General features: G+C 45.5%; 1 protein-coding gene across 7 annotated transcripts in view; it reads left to right on the forward strand.

The window, feature by feature from the left end:
* Positions 1-18,020, forward strand: part of NUMA1 (nuclear mitotic apparatus protein 1) — a 74,290-nt gene that overhangs the window by 33,102 nt on the left and 23,168 nt on the right. For 4 of the 7 annotated variants that reach the window (XM_063096013.1, XM_063096018.1, XM_063096020.1 and 1 more), the window contains exons 1-3: positions 2,667-2,800; positions 8,116-8,189; positions 13,613-13,698. In XM_063096013.1, the coding sequence (XP_062952083.1) occupies positions 8,148-8,189; positions 13,613-13,698 (128 nt within the window). In that variant the 5' untranslated portion in view covers positions 2,667-2,800; positions 8,116-8,147. Of the gene's footprint in view, positions 1-1,633; positions 1,952-2,249; positions 2,334-2,666; positions 2,801-8,115; positions 8,190-13,612; positions 13,699-18,020 lie in introns of those variants that run through there. The other 3 variants (XM_063096017.1, XM_063096016.1, XM_063096015.1) reach the window with 3 other exon arrangements.

Raw genomic sequence — 18,020 nt, forward strand, 5'->3', positions numbered from 1 at the left:
AAAGAAACACGTAGTATAGAAAATCCCCAAGTGAATGTCCCCCACAATCTAACTCCTTCCCCAAGATAACTATTGTTAACTGTTAAATATTTGAGGAGGTGGGATTTGAGCTGGTCCTTAAAGTAAAATCTGGAGAGGCAGACCAATGGGAAGAAGGCAGGCATCCTGAGGATCCAGTCTCCTGCTCCAGGAGGAGCACTGTCTCTAGCCTCTCCAACAGATGTCGAACCAACTTCTACTTGGATACCTTGGTGACAAGGGATGAAAATGCCAAAGAGGAATTAACCTTTGTGAAGCCCACCTTGTGCCTTATGTGCTAGCCAATGTGTTGGTACCTTATAGATGACATTGAATTAATCCTCACCACCTTCTTGGTTTTGGTGGCTTCCCGGTGCGGGGATCCAAACCCGTGACTTTGGTGTTATAAGGCTGTGCTCTAATCAACTGAGCTAACCGGCCAGCCCCTGTCCTCATCATCTTCCGTTGGAGATGTCTTTATCCTTATTTAACAAATAAGGCTCTTGAGGCTCAGTGGTTACTTGCCAGAGGTACATAGTTAGCAGCAAGTGGTAGAGGTTCTGCCATTTACTAGCTATGTGATCTTGGTCAAATTATTTAATTTCTGTGGTTCAGTCTCTTCATCTCTAACATTGAGTGATAATAGTACCTATTTCATTAAAGGAGATTTTAAGATTAAGGAGTTACTACACATTAGGTCAGAAAAATGGTGTTTGGCACATAGCATGCACTCAGTAAGCATTAGCTACTATTTATTACACCCATTTTCTCTCTTCTAACATCCTCATCATCTCAATTTAATTCTGTGTGTCATCCTCACACTTTCCTGCCTCTTGCTTTCTGTCAGTCCTTTATCCTGTCTCCACAATGTCTGTCACTCCCTGTCTTTCCATTTTCTTATCCTACCCTCCTTTGTGTCCTCATTACCTGTCCGCTATCTATTGTGGCTGTCTCCTGATTCACCTCCCTGCCGCTAGACTCATTTATTCATATACCAGAATAAACTTAGAGCGCAGTTCTCGTCGTACCACAGCTCTGTGTTAAAAACAAACTAAAACTTTCAAATCTTTATTTGATTCTTTGGTTTGAAGTTCGAGATTCTCCCCGTCTGACCCCACCTCAGCCTTGGAGCCTGTCCTCCCATTGCTTCCACACTGCCTCTCTGCTTTCTCTCCTTTCCCACTCCTCTCTCTTCCATCTGGGGAAATTCTACTCATGTGTTTCAAGATCCAAATTAAAATATCACTTCATTTTCTCCATCCTCCCCCACTCTCAACAGGTTAGTATTTTTCTTCACATCTTTTGTGGGAGTTAGCACATACCATCTTGAAATAAAAATTTTGAGGCACATTTGTTATGACCTGTGGAATTATAAATAACCTATCTCAGTGCAGATGCTGGGTTTAATTCATCTTAGTATACTTTCTACAGTGTCCTACAGCAGTCCCTTGCACATAGTGGGTGCTCAATAAATGTGGTGTAAGATGAGGGGTTTCCTGTTAACTCTGGTGGGCTTTTCTGGGAGCTTTGGTGAAGGTCGCTGTTCAGTGGGTGGAAACGCTGTTTTGTCTTCTAAGAGTCAGACATCTTTTCTTTTCGGCCATGTAGGAGAGGCAGAGACCATAGTGTCTACTGATGGGTCCCAGTGCCTGTGTCTGCAGGGGCTCCAGCCAGTGCCTGCCTTACTCGGTCCTGTGCCTTGGCCCTCGGCCCCACGGCCCCTCCCCACAAATGCTCAGCGGAACAGGGGATTAGGTTCTGGCCACACAGCTGGGATTTTGGCGGCCATTCCACAGTCGACAATAGCACGCAGCCACCCGGACAGGACAGCGCAGGCCTGCGCTCCAGGGCCAGAATCTGCCTGGGCTTCTTGTTTGGGTGGCCGAGGGGGAGGAGCGGGCCGGCGCGGCATTCTGGCCTTGCCACGCAGAAGGTACGGGCTGGAGAGATTTCCTCGGGGAATGGGCTTGGGGGGTGGCCATGTCCCTGGGCAGGCGGCGCCCACGACAGGCAGCGAGGCGCTTTGTGTGCGAGCGGCATAGCATGCGTGTGCTTAAAGACGCGGCCAGCCCTGGAGCAGGCAGGAAGCTGCCCCTGTTAAAAGGGCTTGCGATTCGCTTGCTCTTCAAAGCCTCTGTTCCCGGGTCTTCCTCCCTGCCCTGCCCTGCCCGCCGCCAGGCAGGGGCTGATCTAATCATCGGGGCAGCCCTTGGCCTACCCTTCCGTTGCTGGCCAGAGAGATGGACAGGCTGTCACTGCCGCCTTAAGCCCTGGGAGGAAAAGAGAGCGCAGGGGGAGTGTCCGGGTGATCTCAGGTTTGTCAGGCAGGCCACTGTGAGATGTGTTTTGTGCGTTTATGCCACAGCTTGGCTCGGCTTTTGCCGCTGTTGTTCAATAATCTTGCCTGCCTGCTTGTGTCACCCCTCCCCCGCGTTCTGTTCTCTTGTTTGTGGACCAAGCCTCCAGCCTGCGCCTTCGCAGCCCCTCCTCTCCGGTGCGCCCCCTCCCCGCACCCCTCCCCCGCCGAGAGTTCCCGGCTTCGCGGCGCTCCCAGATCGCGGAAGCTCGCTGTGCCTTTAAAGAAAGCAGACTCCTGGCTGTGACGCACTTCTGGCTGTCAGCCAGGAAGATCGCTCCTGCCAGGCTGACTGAGAAGAAAACCAACAACTTTTCTTTTGTGTGTGGGGTTACTTTCCACTGGCCCCCCCTCCTCCTCTCCTTTCAAGATTTAAATGCTAATGGCGGATTAAAACCTGTAGATACGTTTGGCTTTAGGAGTCTGGTAAGGCCCCGCTGCACTGAGACTTTTTCTCCCTCACTCTTTCTCTGGGTTTTTGTTCAAACATGGACGAGGGGGTGGGGTGGATTCTCCACCCTCACCTCCCTTTCCTGCGACATCCTTAAAGGGGAGGGAGAGAAGAGGGCGAGCAAGTAAACATACTCAGAAACAGGCGCTGGGAGCGGAGCCTGCCAACATCCGGGAGTTGGCGCCTTTCAGAGCAAAGGGTTGCTTTCTTTTCCTCTTGCGTAGATGTCAGCGTGTTTTTGTTCAGAGTGGAAGCGTGTGCGCCTGCACGTTGAGCTGTGGAGACAGCTCAGGAGAGGGCTTCTCCACTCCCGCCTGAGACCCTGGGTGTGTCCGAAGTGGTGGGTAGTGAAAACAGGTTCATTTTGTCAGCTGGTAGGGACCTGGGTATGTGAATATAGTGGTGGGGGCCGGTGCTGTGCGGATGAACTGCTGGAGTGGGCCCGTGTGTGTGCATGCGCGCGTATGGCTGCAGGCCCCAGGTCTAGTTCATGATTGCAGCCCGTTTGCCCGCATCCTTCTGATCTGGACCCTACAGAGCAGTAGGGAGAAGAGGCAGATATCAGTAAGCCACTTTTGGGGAAACCAGGGAATCTCGATTTCCCCTGCATTCTCTCCCTTGTTCCTCTCCAGGGCCCTGGAGCTCTAGGCCAAATTCTCGACTACAAAGAGGAGGTGGTCTATGTGAAGAGGGGGAGGCCTGAGCCCAAAGCTAGTTCCTTAAGAGGGACCAGGGAATACATCCAGCAATCTAGTTTGCCCTTGACCTCTAGAGTGCAGAGAAGCTCTTTAGACTTGGACCAGGCCATCTATTCAGGACTCCCCAGGAGTTGAAAGACAGTGTTTTTCCCTCCATGGCTATTCTTGGAGCTTCTGGTCCTTTGACCTCTTACCTTCATCTGAGCCAGGAGATGCCCCAGCAAGGTATTTCCAATTCTGTGTTTTATGGTGAATTAGCCTATAGCAAGATAGCTTCGCCTCTGCTGGGCCTCTCTGGAGTAACCTGCCAGGTGAGGTCTGGGTGCTTGCTTGACTGTACCTCCTGACCCATCCCTCCCAGAGCTGGAGGAGGAGCCCCAAGATCAGGGTGTTCACTCTTTGGATGTGGATGTCTCTCAGATGGGGGGAGTGTCTCTTTTAGAAAGGGGTGCAGAGCATGGAATTCTTAGGGCTCCAGGCAGGCAGGCTCTCAGAGTAAGTGGTGGTAAATTTTGCTCTTGAGTGTGGGCACACAGATCGGGCAGCCATTTCCTTTGTGAGTTGTGAGTCTGTGGCCTTTGGAACCATTGGGTGGGGGTGGGGGTGGGGGGAAGGACCCTTTGAGGTGGGAGCTTTTGTGGGCTTTGGGCCCTGAAATTCTGGGAGTGGGAGTTAGTACGAAGAGAATGAGGTTCAGCGGAGACTCTGAGAGATCATTACAGTTTAGCCGCTCTCTGGGACCAAAGGTCACTTTGGTGTTATCTTGAGGTAGGGCTGGTATTGAGGTGGGCAATAAGTGGCTAAGAGGCAGTCTCAGAGCTGGCATAGGGAGGTGGGGAAAGGGGGAGGGGTAAGGAGAGCAGGGCTGCTGCAATGCAGACCCTCTGGCCTTTGGCCTATCACTTGATCTACTAAAACTGAAGCATTTTCAGAACAGACCCCATAGCTCAGCAACCTGACCCTCTGGTCCTGTGCCTCACATCTGAGCAGGTGGTTTGCATTAGCTTCAGCTCTAGTAGGAAACCACAACTAGGCTTTAACTCTTTAAGATCCAGAGAGGGTACAGGACATGTGGCCGTGTGTCTCTTTTTTTTTTTTTTTTAAAAGATGACTGGTAGGGCCGGCCCGTGGCTCACTCGGTAGAGTGCGGTGCTGATAACACCAAGGCCCCGGGTTCGGATCCTATATAGGGATGGCCGGTTTGCTCACTGGCTGAGCGTGGTGCTGACAACACCGAGCCGAGGGTTGAGATCCCCTTACCGGTCATCTTTTTTTAAAAAAAAAAAAAAAAAAAAAAAAGATGACCGGTAAGGGGATCTCAACCCTCGACTCGGTGTTGTCAGCACCACGCTCAGCCAGTGAGCGAACCGGCCATCCGTATATGGGATCCGAACCCGGGGCCTTGGTGTTATCAGCACCGCACTCTACCGAGTGAGCCACGGGCCGGCCCGGCCGTGTGTCTCTTGAGCGTCACTTTCCTTGCCCTGATATGTATTTTCTGGAAATATGAAGGAGTTACTGTAAATGTGGGAGTTGGTCCTGATATGAGGGAGCTATGTTATATCAGTTTGGGAAATGTAAAGAGGATGCAGGGCCTTAAGTTTATAAGGCAGCTGCATCTGTGTCTTGATTCCTTCCTGAGACCAGGGAAAAGAGAGAGCATCTTACCAGCTCTGTGAAGCCTCTGTTTTGGATTCTGGGGGCATTTCTTGTTCAAAGAACCAGGTAGGTGGTAACTCTAAAGGTGCCCTCAGAGAGCCTGGCTTGCATTCTGGGGTTTTGTTTCTTTGTTGATTGGAGGTTGCAGGGGTGCCTGATTGAGTTGGGGTGGATCTCAGCAGATCTTTTTGTGAAATGGTTCTAGGCTACAATAGCAGGAATCTGTTTTTCCATCACCCTCACCCAGTCTTCTGGGTGGGGCCTGCCTCAGATTTCAGGGGGAGGGTGGGGATGATGGTGCTCTGGCTGGGAGCCCTTGGGTTCCAAGCCAAGAGCTTCTTAAAGCTATAGTCCCGATGCTGCCAACTAGATGTGCACCCTGGCTTCAATCATTCATTACCCAGAGAAGAGTGAATGGCCAGGCTGTCCTAAAGCCTCTTTGCCTGTGTCCTGTCTGTGCAGAGTGTCCCTTTAAGGGCTTTGAGCTGAAAAGGCCCTTCAGGAGTTCCTAGTGTTGAGTGTTGGATTCCTCCTATTTCTGTGCCTGGGGAGCACAGAAAAGGGCATTTAGCCTTGATGTTATTTTTCTTGAGCAGTGGAATTTGTCGTAGACAGGCTCTCCTGGGAGGACATGAGGGTTGTATGTTTTGCCTCTGAGATGAAGAGAAGAGGTTGGTTAAACCTCAGATCATTTTTGGCAGCACAGCTGCGAATCTCTCAGAGGGGGCAAGATCTACCTCCGGTTGCAAATAAAATTGTTGGGCCTCATTAGAAGGACTGCAAGTCTATAGGCAGCAGTGGGCATGAAGGGGAGGTAATCTGGGCCTTGTTACTGAATAGCTCAGAGACTTTTTTAAAGAAGCCCCAGTCGAGCATTTGTCTATTACCGCCTTCACCACAAGGGCCAAGTATGGTCCCTCTAACTTTAGGCTGGCCAGCCACCAGAAAAGCCTTATAGCAGTACAATAGTTGAGGCCATCTGCCTTCATCCTTGCCTGGCCCCAAGGGCTAGGCAGTCAGTGCCCATGGATAGGCCATACTTGGTGAAAATCATCCAAGACTGAGGTGAACATACACCCCTTAGCTTTTCTGCCCTCCTAAGAGCTCCCGTAACCATTTCACTTGCTCTTGCCAAAGCCCAGGTAAATTGGCTCATTTCCAAGACTGTGACATTGATATGACAGGTGGAATCATGTTGGATTTTGCAGGGTCAGGAAGCACGTAATTATAATTAGCATTTAGCTATATTTAGCATTTGATTACTTTCTTCTATTAGTGCTTCATGTATATTTAATTTTACTTCTTACTCTTCTACTGAAAGCCCCTCAAAGGCAGTGATCATGTCAGTATCTCCATTTTCCCATGTAGCTTCCAGCACAGGATGAACACAGTAGAGACTAACAAAACACCTTTTGGTTACTAAGCAGAGTACACTTGGATAGGAAGGACCAGGAGGTGATGGGGAGTGAATTATCAGATTTATGTATCTCTTTCCCCTACTAGACAGTGAGTACATTGTGGGGAAGAACGGTGTCTTTCTTTAATCCAAAAACCTTGCATACAGAAGGTGCTCAGCAAATGTTGGTTCCACAGAACCCACACCTTAAAGAAGTGGGGAGATTTATAGCTGGTGACTGTTACCACTCTCTGCTTTTTTTTTTTTGGCAGCTGGTCCATGTGGGGATCTGAACCTTTGACTTGGGTGTTACCAACACCATGCTCTAACCAAGTGAGCTAACTGGCCAGCCCTCTTACCATTCTAGTTCCTCTTTCTAAAGTAGTGACAAACTGAACACCTAGGGCAGGAGGTGGAGGGTGGGGCTGTTGCATTGGTGGAGATTTGTGGGAATTGCAGGGGCTGTTAGGTAGTGTTGGGGAATATTTAGTGATCAGGTCTGCGGTCTCTTGGGTAGGTTGGCAGGCAGATGGCAGATTTTCAATGTGACAGGAAATTGGGGGTAAGAATACCAGGACAAGTGCCTAATCTTTCATTAAATGTCCCGTGGGATCTCTACCAGAATTGCGCTTGGCCTCATCCACAGACTTTGGTTTGGATATGCCCAATTCCCCATTTGAACCATGTCTGTCTTTGACATTTCTGTGGAGGGTATAGAAATCCAGAATTTGGAGAGATTTCTTCCATTCATTTGTTAGGTAGGTAGAATTTGGGTACCTGCAGAAAGAGCCAGAAATCAACCTTTCTGCTTAAGAACAGTGATAACTGAATACATACCTACCATGTGCCGGGCACTGTACTATTTGCTGTATCTTTATGTATCACAACAACCCAGAAAGTTGTATGCAGATCCCATTTTGTGGATGAAGAAACTGAGACTAAAAGAGGTTATGTTACTTGTCCAAGGTCATATGACCATGGTCACATGGAATCAGCATTCAGACCCAGGTCTGTCTGAAAATCCACATTTGTTCCATGTTTAAGGGTACCATGTCCTAAACAGCAGGGTTGAAGACCAGCTTTGAGTGTCGTGTTTTCTGTGGAACTAAAAGTTTGCATGGGGAGTTTGTGGACACTGATTAAGTGCAGGATTCTTTACTGTCAGCTCTGACATGATAAGCTTTATAAGCTCTCTAAAAAATTCCCATGTTGGGGCTGGCCCAGTGGCTCACTCGGGAGAGTGTGGTGTTGATAACACCAAGGCCATGGGTTCGGATCCGTATATAGGGATGGCCGGTTCACTCACTGGCTGAGCGTGGTGCTGACAACACCAAGTCAAGGGTTAAGATCCCCTTACCGGTCATCTTTTTTTAAAAAATAAATAAATAAATAATTCCCATGTTCCCTTGGTGGGTTAAGTGCCACATGAAGAGTGATTTAAGTGTTCAGAGCTGGTAAATGAAACTGTTTTTCCTCTACTCCTTCATCATGGTTGTCTGATATGATTAACTACTCTTCCTCCTCTCTTGGGTTCCAGGTGCGTTGGGGTGACTGTCTGGTATCACCAAGATGACACTCCATGCGACCCGGGCGGCTGCACTCCTCTCTTGGGTAAGGAGTCTTCCTCTCTTTTGTCTGCTGTACTTCTCCAGGAACCTTAGAGGGTTAGGAGAGGAGTTTTCTAGGAGCCAGGACTATGTAAAAAGTTTTCTCATCTCCAGACTCAGTAAATACAGTTTTGTTTTGCTGTTTTTTTAAAATCATTTTTGAAGATGTTGCTGCTGACAGTGCTCCATGACTCTACTTCTTTAGCTTAGAAGAGACTTTTCTGAGGTATATATTCCTTTTTTTTTTTTTTTCACTTAAAAGGTTGACACTGAGCTTTAATGACTGACATATGTACGGACTTTGGTTTTCAGAGCCTTTAATCTTAGGGCAAGGTTCTCACTCTTTACCATGTTTCTGTCTGTTGCCATTGTACTCTGTTGCCTTCCTGAATTACTTCACCAAAATCCTTCTGCTAGGTGTTTCATACATTTGCTGCCAGAGACTATGGCAGATGACAAAATGATGCTGAGCATTGGGTATTTAAAGCTACAGAGAAACAGAAGAGGCCGTGAAGTGTGGTGATGATGGGCATGGGCCTTGGAGTCAGATAGGCTGGCTGAGAATCTCAGCTCTGGTCTCTGTGTGAGCCAGCGCAAGTTAGCCTCCCACTATCTCATTTTTAGAATGGGGATAATACTAATATCTCACCAGGGTTATTACGAGGATAATGAGATAATGTGTGTAAAAAGCATTTAGTATGTACACACACACATACAGAACCATTTAGCACAGTATCTCAATAAATAATAATTCTTGATACTTAAAATATTGCCAGGGCATGCTAGTTGGCACACTGTATTCTAGTATTCATCCTGAGTACTGATTAATCAGGACCAATTGAGGAGCCAACTTTTTTTTAAATTTGGGGAATATTTTAAAGGAAATGAATTTTTAACTTCCAAGTAAGGTGGATTTAACAACAGATTGTCTTTAATGACCAAATCTGTAGTCAAGAAATATATAATGTACAAAATGTGCGTTCTTAGGCTTCAGTTTCCAAAATGAATGCAATTTTTGTTGTATAGCTTAAAAGGGGTATTTTTATATTTATATTGTATGTATTTTATATTTACATATATTACATTTCAGTGTTTTATATCTGTATTAGAAACATTGTCTCTTCTTCCTCCTATCCTCCTCTTAGCCCCACAAAAAAGTCTAGTTGGGTTATGGGGGATGATAACCTATGTCTCTAGTTCAGCAGGGGTAACTATGAATATTGGGGACTTCTTTAGCCACATTGTTTTATGTCAGTACATTTGTCTATTTATTTAGGTTCTAATCTTGTTTTTACAGTGACTACTACAATTACAGAGAACAGATACAAGACTAGTTTTATTTAACAGTAGGGACTTGTTCATTTTGATTTTTGAGAAAAATATACATGCATTAAAATATTAAAGTGTAGTTATATAGAATATTTTCAATTTAAAGAGCTTACTTTTTTTTTTTTTTTTTTTTTTTGAGGCTGGCTGGTATGGAAATCTGAAACCTTGACCTTGGTATTGTAACACCGTGCTCTAAGCAAGCGAGCTAACTAGCCAGCCCATTATATTTTATTTTTATTTTTTTTAAAAGATGACCGGTAGGGCCGGCCCGTGGCTCACTCGGGAGAGTGTGGTGCTGATAGCACCAAGGCCACAGGTTCGGATCCCATATAGGGATAGCCGGTTAGCTCACTGGGTGAGTGTGGTGCTAACAACACCAAGTCAAGGGTTAAGATCCCCTTACCGGTCATCTTTTTTTTTTTTTCTTTTTTTTTTAAAGATGACCCGTACAAGCATAAGGGGATCTTAACCCTTGACTTGACAGCACCACACTCTCCCGAGTGAGCCACGGGCCGGTCCCCTGGCCAGCCCATTTTAAACAAAAGTTATGCAACTAAGGTGAATTTTATGACACTTTAGCAGCATGAAATAATGCTTTTGGTTTGTTAGTGAGAACACATATACACATTTGATAATCACAGTTGTGTTTTTTAAAGAATTACCTAGGGAAAAAAAAGACTAGAACTACATCAAAATGCTGAAAGTACATGTATTAGAATACTAGACTGGGGCCGAGCCCGTGGCGCACTCGGTAGCGAGCTGCGCTAGCAGCGCGGCGACGCTCCCGCCGCGGGTTCGGGTTCGGATCCTATATAGGAATGGCCGGTGCACTCGCTGAGTGCCGGTCACGAAAAAGACAAAAAAAAAAAAAAAAAAAATAGAATACTAGACTGAATGGGAGGTTTTTTTGGTTTTTTGTCTTCCCAATTTTCAGTAATTTATTTTAGAATGTAAAGTTTTTATTTTGCTTAAAGTGTAGCTTGAAATTTTTCTGCAAATAGCAGTTAATAATGAATGAACTGTTACAAAAAATTTTAAGATTTGACAGCCTTAAACAGCCATACAGACCTTACAAGCAGCTCTTGGGATATACAATGAGTTCGGTCTCACTCATGTTTTTTTTTAAATTATTAATTTATTTTATTTATTGAGTCAAAATTGATAATACATATTTTTGGGGTTGAACATTGAGATCTGTTGATTAAATTAGTATTACTAGCATATATATTGTTACAAATCCTAATTATTCTTTATGCCCCTTGTCCAACCCCTCCCCCCTCTAATTGCCCTAGATTTCTTCTCTCCTTCTGAAAGAATAATGGTTACTCTTTTAACTTGTTGCCTAGATGATCTGTCCAATGCTGAGAGGTGTGATCAGGTCCCCCAATATTATCATAGAGCAGATGCTTCTTCTGTCACTCTGAAATGGGTTTTGTGGAAAGAGACATCCTCTTCTTTTCTTTGTCTCTGCTGGTGACTCTTTTTGTGTGAATGCACTCCAGTGGTTGGCAGACCATCTGCCTGGTGGCTGTGGCGTCTAGCAGCTTTTGCAGCAACCATGGTTATTGTGGTGGCTGTGGTGAGCCACCCACATGGGGGTGCTGTTTTTGGCGTGCTCCTTGGCACCGGCGGTATGCCTGGTTGTGGGGTGTGTTTGGTCCCCTTCTCCATACTTCTGGTCCCTGGGCAGAGCCCAAGGCACTGGCTCAGTGTGCCTGGTTGTGGGAGAGAGGTCCATTCCCCTTCTCCTTGCCTTGGGTCCCCGGGCAGACCCCAAGGTGCTGGCGTGGTGTTCCTGGTTGTGGGAGGGTAGTCTGGTCCCCTTCTCCATGCCCCGGGACTGTTCACTCATGTTTTTTTAATACCCTGACTAGAGATGAAGGCGCTTCTCCACTTCCTTAACTTTTAAATGATTTGTTATTTGAGAGCAAAATTCACAAGAAGAAAAAATATTTTTATACCCATGAAAGGAAACTATTGCTGGATTGTTATTTAATTGGTACAAGCGATGAACCCAGATTCCTTAAGTGACTTTAAACCAGCTAATTCGTATGATTTTTTTCAGTCTTGTTAGTGAACAAGCATTTACAGTCCTTGAAAGTTTTACCTAGATTGCCAGTATTAAAAAGAGATGGCTTTTGGATGCTTAAGTCTTGGAATTCTCTTTATTTTCATCAGGTAAAAAGTGATCTTGACTTAAAATTTTCGGAATCTTCCTAGAAAACTTACACTGATCTGTCCTGACCAATTTGAGCTTTTTTTTTTTTTTTTTTAAGACTATATTGTTTTTAAGACTTCAGTGAGAGGTCATATTTTATATTCTACATTTTAAAAAGAACAAAACAAAACCTCTAACCTATTTTAATGTGGACTCATCTAAAAATTGTTTTAATATAAAAATATTTAACTGAAATATTTCTGTAGCTGACATTGATTTTTTCAGTCCTCTTAATTCTACAATTGATGCAGCTAATTTTACTGTTAAGAAGTAGAAGTCTTGTGTCTACTTCATTATTTTAATTTTATTAACCATAATATTGCCTTGCATTTAGTACTTTTTATTTTTGAATGTGTTATTGCATCCATAATCCCATTTGAGCCCACACTGGTCCTTTGAGGTAGATCTGGTAGGGATTCCATCCATTTGGTTAGTGAGAAACTAGGCACGGAAATGGGGTTGATAAAGTTTTCTGGCAAGTGAGTGGAGGAGCTGGGCCTAAAATCAATATCTGCATGCTTCCAGCCCAGACATATGGAAGACGTTTATTAACAATAGAATCTACTTGCTTGTACTTAATTACTATGCTGACATTCTTAAAATACCTTGTTTCTTAAGCTGGCCAAGTCTGTCTCCCCTCTTAGTGTGGCATATGTGATTACTTAACTTAGCAAACCCTTTCTTCCTATGGTAATTAAAAAGTAAACCAGCCCAGGCTACTTCTGAACTTTAGTGCCTTGAATTCACGAGGTTTCCCTGTAGAAGTTGACCTTATATGATTGTATGAATAAACTGTTTACCTGATTCATTTGCATGTGACCCCTGGTGAATTTTTTAGTGGTATAAACTGATTTAGAGGGATACCTGTCTGAAGCCAAAGAAAGGAAACAGGAAATTGAATCAGAATTGAGAAGTTTTTCTTTGGGGTTCCTAGCTCTTCTTTGCCTGCCTTCCTCCTTCAAAAAAAAAAAAATTTATTTGTTTGTTTGTTTATTTATTTATTTTAATTTTTTTTAAAGATGACCAGTAAGGGGATCTTAACCCTTGCCTCAGTGTTGTTACCACCACACTCTCCCAAGTGAGCCATGGGCCGGCCCTAAAAAACATTATTTTTAAAAGACTTCTGAAGTGCAGTAGTGTTAAAGGGGGAAAGAGTAAAATGAGTTCAATCTGTAACTGACTGTGAACAATTGAGGTAACTTACTACCTTTGGGCCAGCCCCCGCATCCTTTTTTTTTTTTAGTTATTTTATTCCTGCATTGTTTCCCTCTCTTCCCCTCAACCAAAGTTTTATGTCTGCAAATAATAAAAGAATGCATTAATAAGATTTTTTATCTGTGTGGGAGTTTATAACATATATTTAATATTTAAGTTTTGAATAGATATTTCAAAGTTCAAGAGCTGCAAAAAGTTATAAGGTAAACATTGAAGAGCCACAGGAGGTTGTAATGTATAAAGCCTTTCTTTTTCCCGCTTCAGACTCCCTGCCATCAAGTTCCTCTCTCTAGAGGCAACACTGTCACCAGTTTCTTGTGTATCCTTCCAGAACCATCTTATGACTAATTATATTTAAAGTATACCCTCAGTGCTGGAATATCTTAGGAGAAGTTAAGCTCATATTTAGTTGAAGCCAAAGGAAGGACTCTCTGATGCAGCACTTCAAGGGGCCATAACCAGATAGCATGCACTGGATGAGTGAGTGCAGCAGCCTTCCTTTGCTGAAATTAAAAATCCCAGAATCATTTGTTCCCTTATTCCAATAGCCTACAACTGAAGGTGCTCACAATAAGCAGAGAACTGTCAGCATCTGGGAAAAGGAGCAAACCACCTTGCTTCGGGCATTTGTAGCAGTCTCACCAGGCTCTTTCCTTGGCTTGCAGGTGAACAGTCTGCACGTGGCTGACCCTGTGGAGGCTGTGCCACAACTCCAGGACTGCAGCGTCTTCATCAAGATCATTGACAGCATGTGAGTAGGCACCACACCCCTCTCCAGCCTTTCAGGCAAAGCTGATTGCTGGGGTGAGGACTGTGTTTGCTCTCTTGCCTTGGTAAGGGCTGTGACCAGAAAGCAGGGACAGGATTGGGATATCATAAGCCAGGGTGGGGCCCAGAGGTAAGAACACATTGACCACATGCCCCAGTCACTGTGCCTCTCTGTGGTGGAGGACTCACCTTGTCCCATCCTAAGGATTCCTCACTCTTGCACAGAGGCTCCAAGTCTCCCTGCTTTCACACTATTCCAAGAGCCTACTTGCTCGATGGCTCCCCATCCTTTTATCTCAAGAGGAGTCTTCTACAGCCCTCTTTTCTTGACTTATTTCTACCCTATCTCACAAGCCCTCTTTGCAACCTTGGGGCCAGGAGGAAGAAAGGGGAAGCTCTTACATTTGAGGGAAATAAAAGGCAGCTAGAAATCTTGTCTCTGGTTTGTTAGCACAGTACAGATATGCCCCTTTCTAAGCCATTATAACATGCATTTCTGGGGTTTTTACTGCCACGTTAACTTGATTTCTGAGGTCCATGAGCGTTTGATAAGCTTGTTGTTATGTAGCCAGGATTCTAGTTTGGCCTTTTTGTTTTATATCTGTACCTTTAGCACTTGTTTCCTTTGAACATACAGTTATCTGGGAAATTAATGGAGTAGGGCCTCCTGGTAATATCATACCTCTCTGGAACTGAGCGAAGACCAGTCAAGCTATAAACTAAAGTTATTTTGGTAAGCTTATGTAGTTCATCATCAACTTTTAGGAATCATGGAGGGCAAAGCTGACTTTCCTCACTTCTTTGTTCTATAGGCAGAATTCAAGGCCTGCCATAAAATAAGGAACTAGGGGGATAGTGACGAAGAGGAACCTCCCCCCACCCCATCCCCCTTTTTTTTTTTAAAGGAAAGCACAGTAGGCTGTGAGTCCAGCCCCAGGCCAAAGGTAGACTGAAGTGTCCAAGGTGTTTGTGTGCCATACATGGCAGTTAGGAACTGGTGTCAGGGATTCACATCTCTGTGAAGCAGCCTGGCTATCTATTCATAGGCAGCAGCTTGTAGACAGAGAAAGAAGGTAGAACTGAGCTTATCAAAGGCAGGAACTGTGTCTGATTCATCTTGATGATTCATCTTGGGGTCCTTCCCCTCCCCGGCTTCGGACTGTACATTGATTAGGGTTTGTTTTGTTTTGTTTTTTTTGGTGGCTGGCTAGTATGGGGATCCGAACCCTTGACCTTGCTGTTATTGGCACCACGCTCTCCCAAGTAAGCTAACCAGCCAGCCCTAATCATTTTTTTTTTGTCTTTTTCATGACCGGTACTCAGCCAGTGAGTGCACCGGCCATTCCTATATAGGATCCGAACCCGCGGCAGGAGCGACGCTGCGCTCCCAGCGCTGCACTCTCCCGAGTGCGCCACGGGCTCGGCCCCCTGATCAGTTGTTAATTAATGTTTATTGAGGGAGTAAATGAGTGAATGAAGATGTGGCTGATGTTTCCCATCAGCACTGTCTAGTGGAGCTGAGTAGCTCAGGACATATGGGTCTTTTAGAGTGGTTTTCGTGGTATCTTTTGAAATGCCTGTTGGTAGTGGAGTATCTTATAGGATTTCTGAAAACTCTGTATGGCTGTAACCAGCACTTGCCTTAGAGCCTCTGAAAGAAATCACTATTCTTATTTTGGTCCAGATACTACCATTTTTTTCTCCCAGTTACCCTGGCAGGACATTTCAGCATCATTTTGTATTCCTGTCTCTAATTGGCACTGATTTCTAATCAGTCACCATCCTCTCTGTTTGTCCTTTGGAAGACTTCTCACATCCCACATTTCTTCCTCTGCCTTATTCTGGATACCAGGCTCTCATAACCTTGTTCTTCTCTAATCTGTCCTTATTCTAGTCCATTCCTATACAAGTGATCTCAAGAATCTCAAATTCTGCTTTCATTGTGATGCTTCAGTTGATCTTCATTGAACCTTGGTGACTCTTCATTGCTAGTAGGTTGAAATCTTAAATCTTCAGCCTGGTGTTCAGTATCTTTCATCAGGGGCTCATCTCTTCTCACCAATCTTGTTTTCTTCTATTTCTCTTTCCCAACCCACACCATTGTTTTGATCCTGTAGAAATTCTTAAATCCTGGATTTTGTTAATTGCATCATCATGGTGCTGCTTAACTTGTTCCTTTGTTCCCCTTGTTATCTGTAAACTGATAATTAGAGCTAGGCTTGATTAGTTTAATTTGGGGGGCAAAGATACTTCTTAGGTGGGTTGTGTACCACCCAAAAATCAGCATTTTGCAGCTCCTGATGAAAATCATTATTTTACAAACCCTAATGAAGGGATAGATCCAAGCAACTGACATCAGTGGCTGGTGAAACCATTAGGCTACCAATACCTAACCCACTGTTGAATTGAATTGAATTGAATTTTTTTTAAATGTAATTTTATTAATATTATTTTTTACATTCTAGGATGTTGTTGCAGAGCAGTTGGAGAGGGAGAGGGAACAGGGGAAGGAAATGGGATGGAAGGAGGAGGAAGGAGGAGGGGCAGGATTGAAGCCTGTGGCACCCCACTCATTCCCACAGGAGAGACCGGGGGGCTTCCAGCGGTGGCTTGGTCATTGCCAGGCTGGGTGCAGATGTCGGGTATGTGGCAAAAGCCCTCGCTTCCCACCATCCCAGCTCGGGAACCCAGGGCCCTTCTTGCTGCAGCTTGGTGGTCCTGGCTGAGATGGTTGCACGTGTTGAGGGGGCAGGGCCGAGGCCCAAGGCCCACCACCACCCCAGGTTGGGCAAGCCCAGGGTGCTTCCTGTGTTGGCTTGGTGGTTGCCTCTGGGCTGGCTGCGTGTGTTGGGGGGGGCGCAGTCGAGGCCCTCATCCCCCACTCTCAGGATTGGTTGTGGGTGTTGGGGGGCATTGCTGAGGCCCCTGGCCCTCCCTGCTTTCTGGCTTGGTAGCCCAGGGGACTTCTGGTCCTTCTAGGTGTTATAGGTGTTCTTTGGTGAAATGAGACCTTTACTAGTTAATATGAAACTTTGTTTCTGGTTGTGGGTACTTTGTTTTTTCTTTCAGTTCTGTGTTGGATTATTTGCTGTTCTCACCACTCAAACTGCTCTGGAACTAATTTGTTGTCCTTTGCTTACTTTTGAAATGGGGGAATTTCCTGTGGGGACCAGTACTTGAGCTGTGTGGTTTAGTTAAATTGCTGCTTTGCTGCTGATTCCCTAGGGAAGGCTTTTTGTGCAGCTCAGGTTTTAATGGTTGACTTTATAGATCTGCCTCTGGAGAGATCCAGTGCCACCTGGGTTGTGTAGAAACTCTGGTCTGGGCCTGAATCTTTTCATCAAACTGCACTGCATGCAATTCTATATTCCTGACCAGTCTCTCCTCTGAGTGGTCCTGCACTGATTGGGGAGCAGATCAGCTGTCCTTGCTGTGCCCCAGTGTTCCCCCAGTGGGCCCCTCTCCCCCACCACCTGTGCTGCAAACACTTCCCATGGGACAGGCCATGTGCCCATCTCTTGCAATGACTCACCAGCCTCTGAGTGGCTCCTTTTTCTCAGTTGTTGTGGCTCCTCGCTCCTATGTGGGTCCATGGGAACCCTATTCGTGGTCTTGCTGGATTGGGGGCCACCAAGGCCCTCTTCTCCCCTGCTGCCTCCAAGCAACTCCATCTGAAAGGCACAGCAATGGCTTTTGCCAGCTCCTGCTCCGGGTGCTCACCGGCTCCAGCCTGGACATGCCTGGAGCTTGAAACAGTCAGAGCAGTTTTTTTCTTTCTCTCATTGTGGCTTCTCCCACCCTCATGCACTCCGTAGGTCTCTCCTCCTCTTTACCTGAGCTCTAGTGGCCTCAGCTTGGCTGATGTTACATTTTTATAGTTGTAAACTGGTTGATTTGTGGGAGAGATTAACGCTGGGGACTGTCTATTCCGCCATCTTGACTGGAAGTCTACATTGTTTAATTTTAACATCACTAAAAGAGTGGCAACCAGGTATAACGTGCCTTATGTTGTAACATATGGTAGAGGGCAGCATGCTTTTTTGACTACAGAATAGATCGAGGAGTTTTTGCTTTTGAGGAGATCAATTTCCTGGGCTTGATGACAAGAACAGTAGGTGTGTCCAGGAGTAAGGATGTGTGTTTTCCTTGGTTTAGTCACTGTAGGTTTATGACTTGGTAAGGAATTTTCATTGGGAGTGTCAAAAATCCGAGATGCCTGTTTTCCAAGTTATCTTCTAGGCTGCTGCCTGAGACTTAGACATGGTGGGGTGAGTTGAGTGAGTTGGAGGTAGGAGCTATTGAAAT

Source organism: Cynocephalus volans, chromosome 4 (genome assembly GCF_027409185.1).
Source record: "Cynocephalus volans isolate mCynVol1 chromosome 4, mCynVol1.pri, whole genome shotgun sequence".
Classification (NCBI taxonomy): Eukaryota; Metazoa; Chordata; class Mammalia; order Dermoptera; family Cynocephalidae; genus Cynocephalus; species Cynocephalus volans.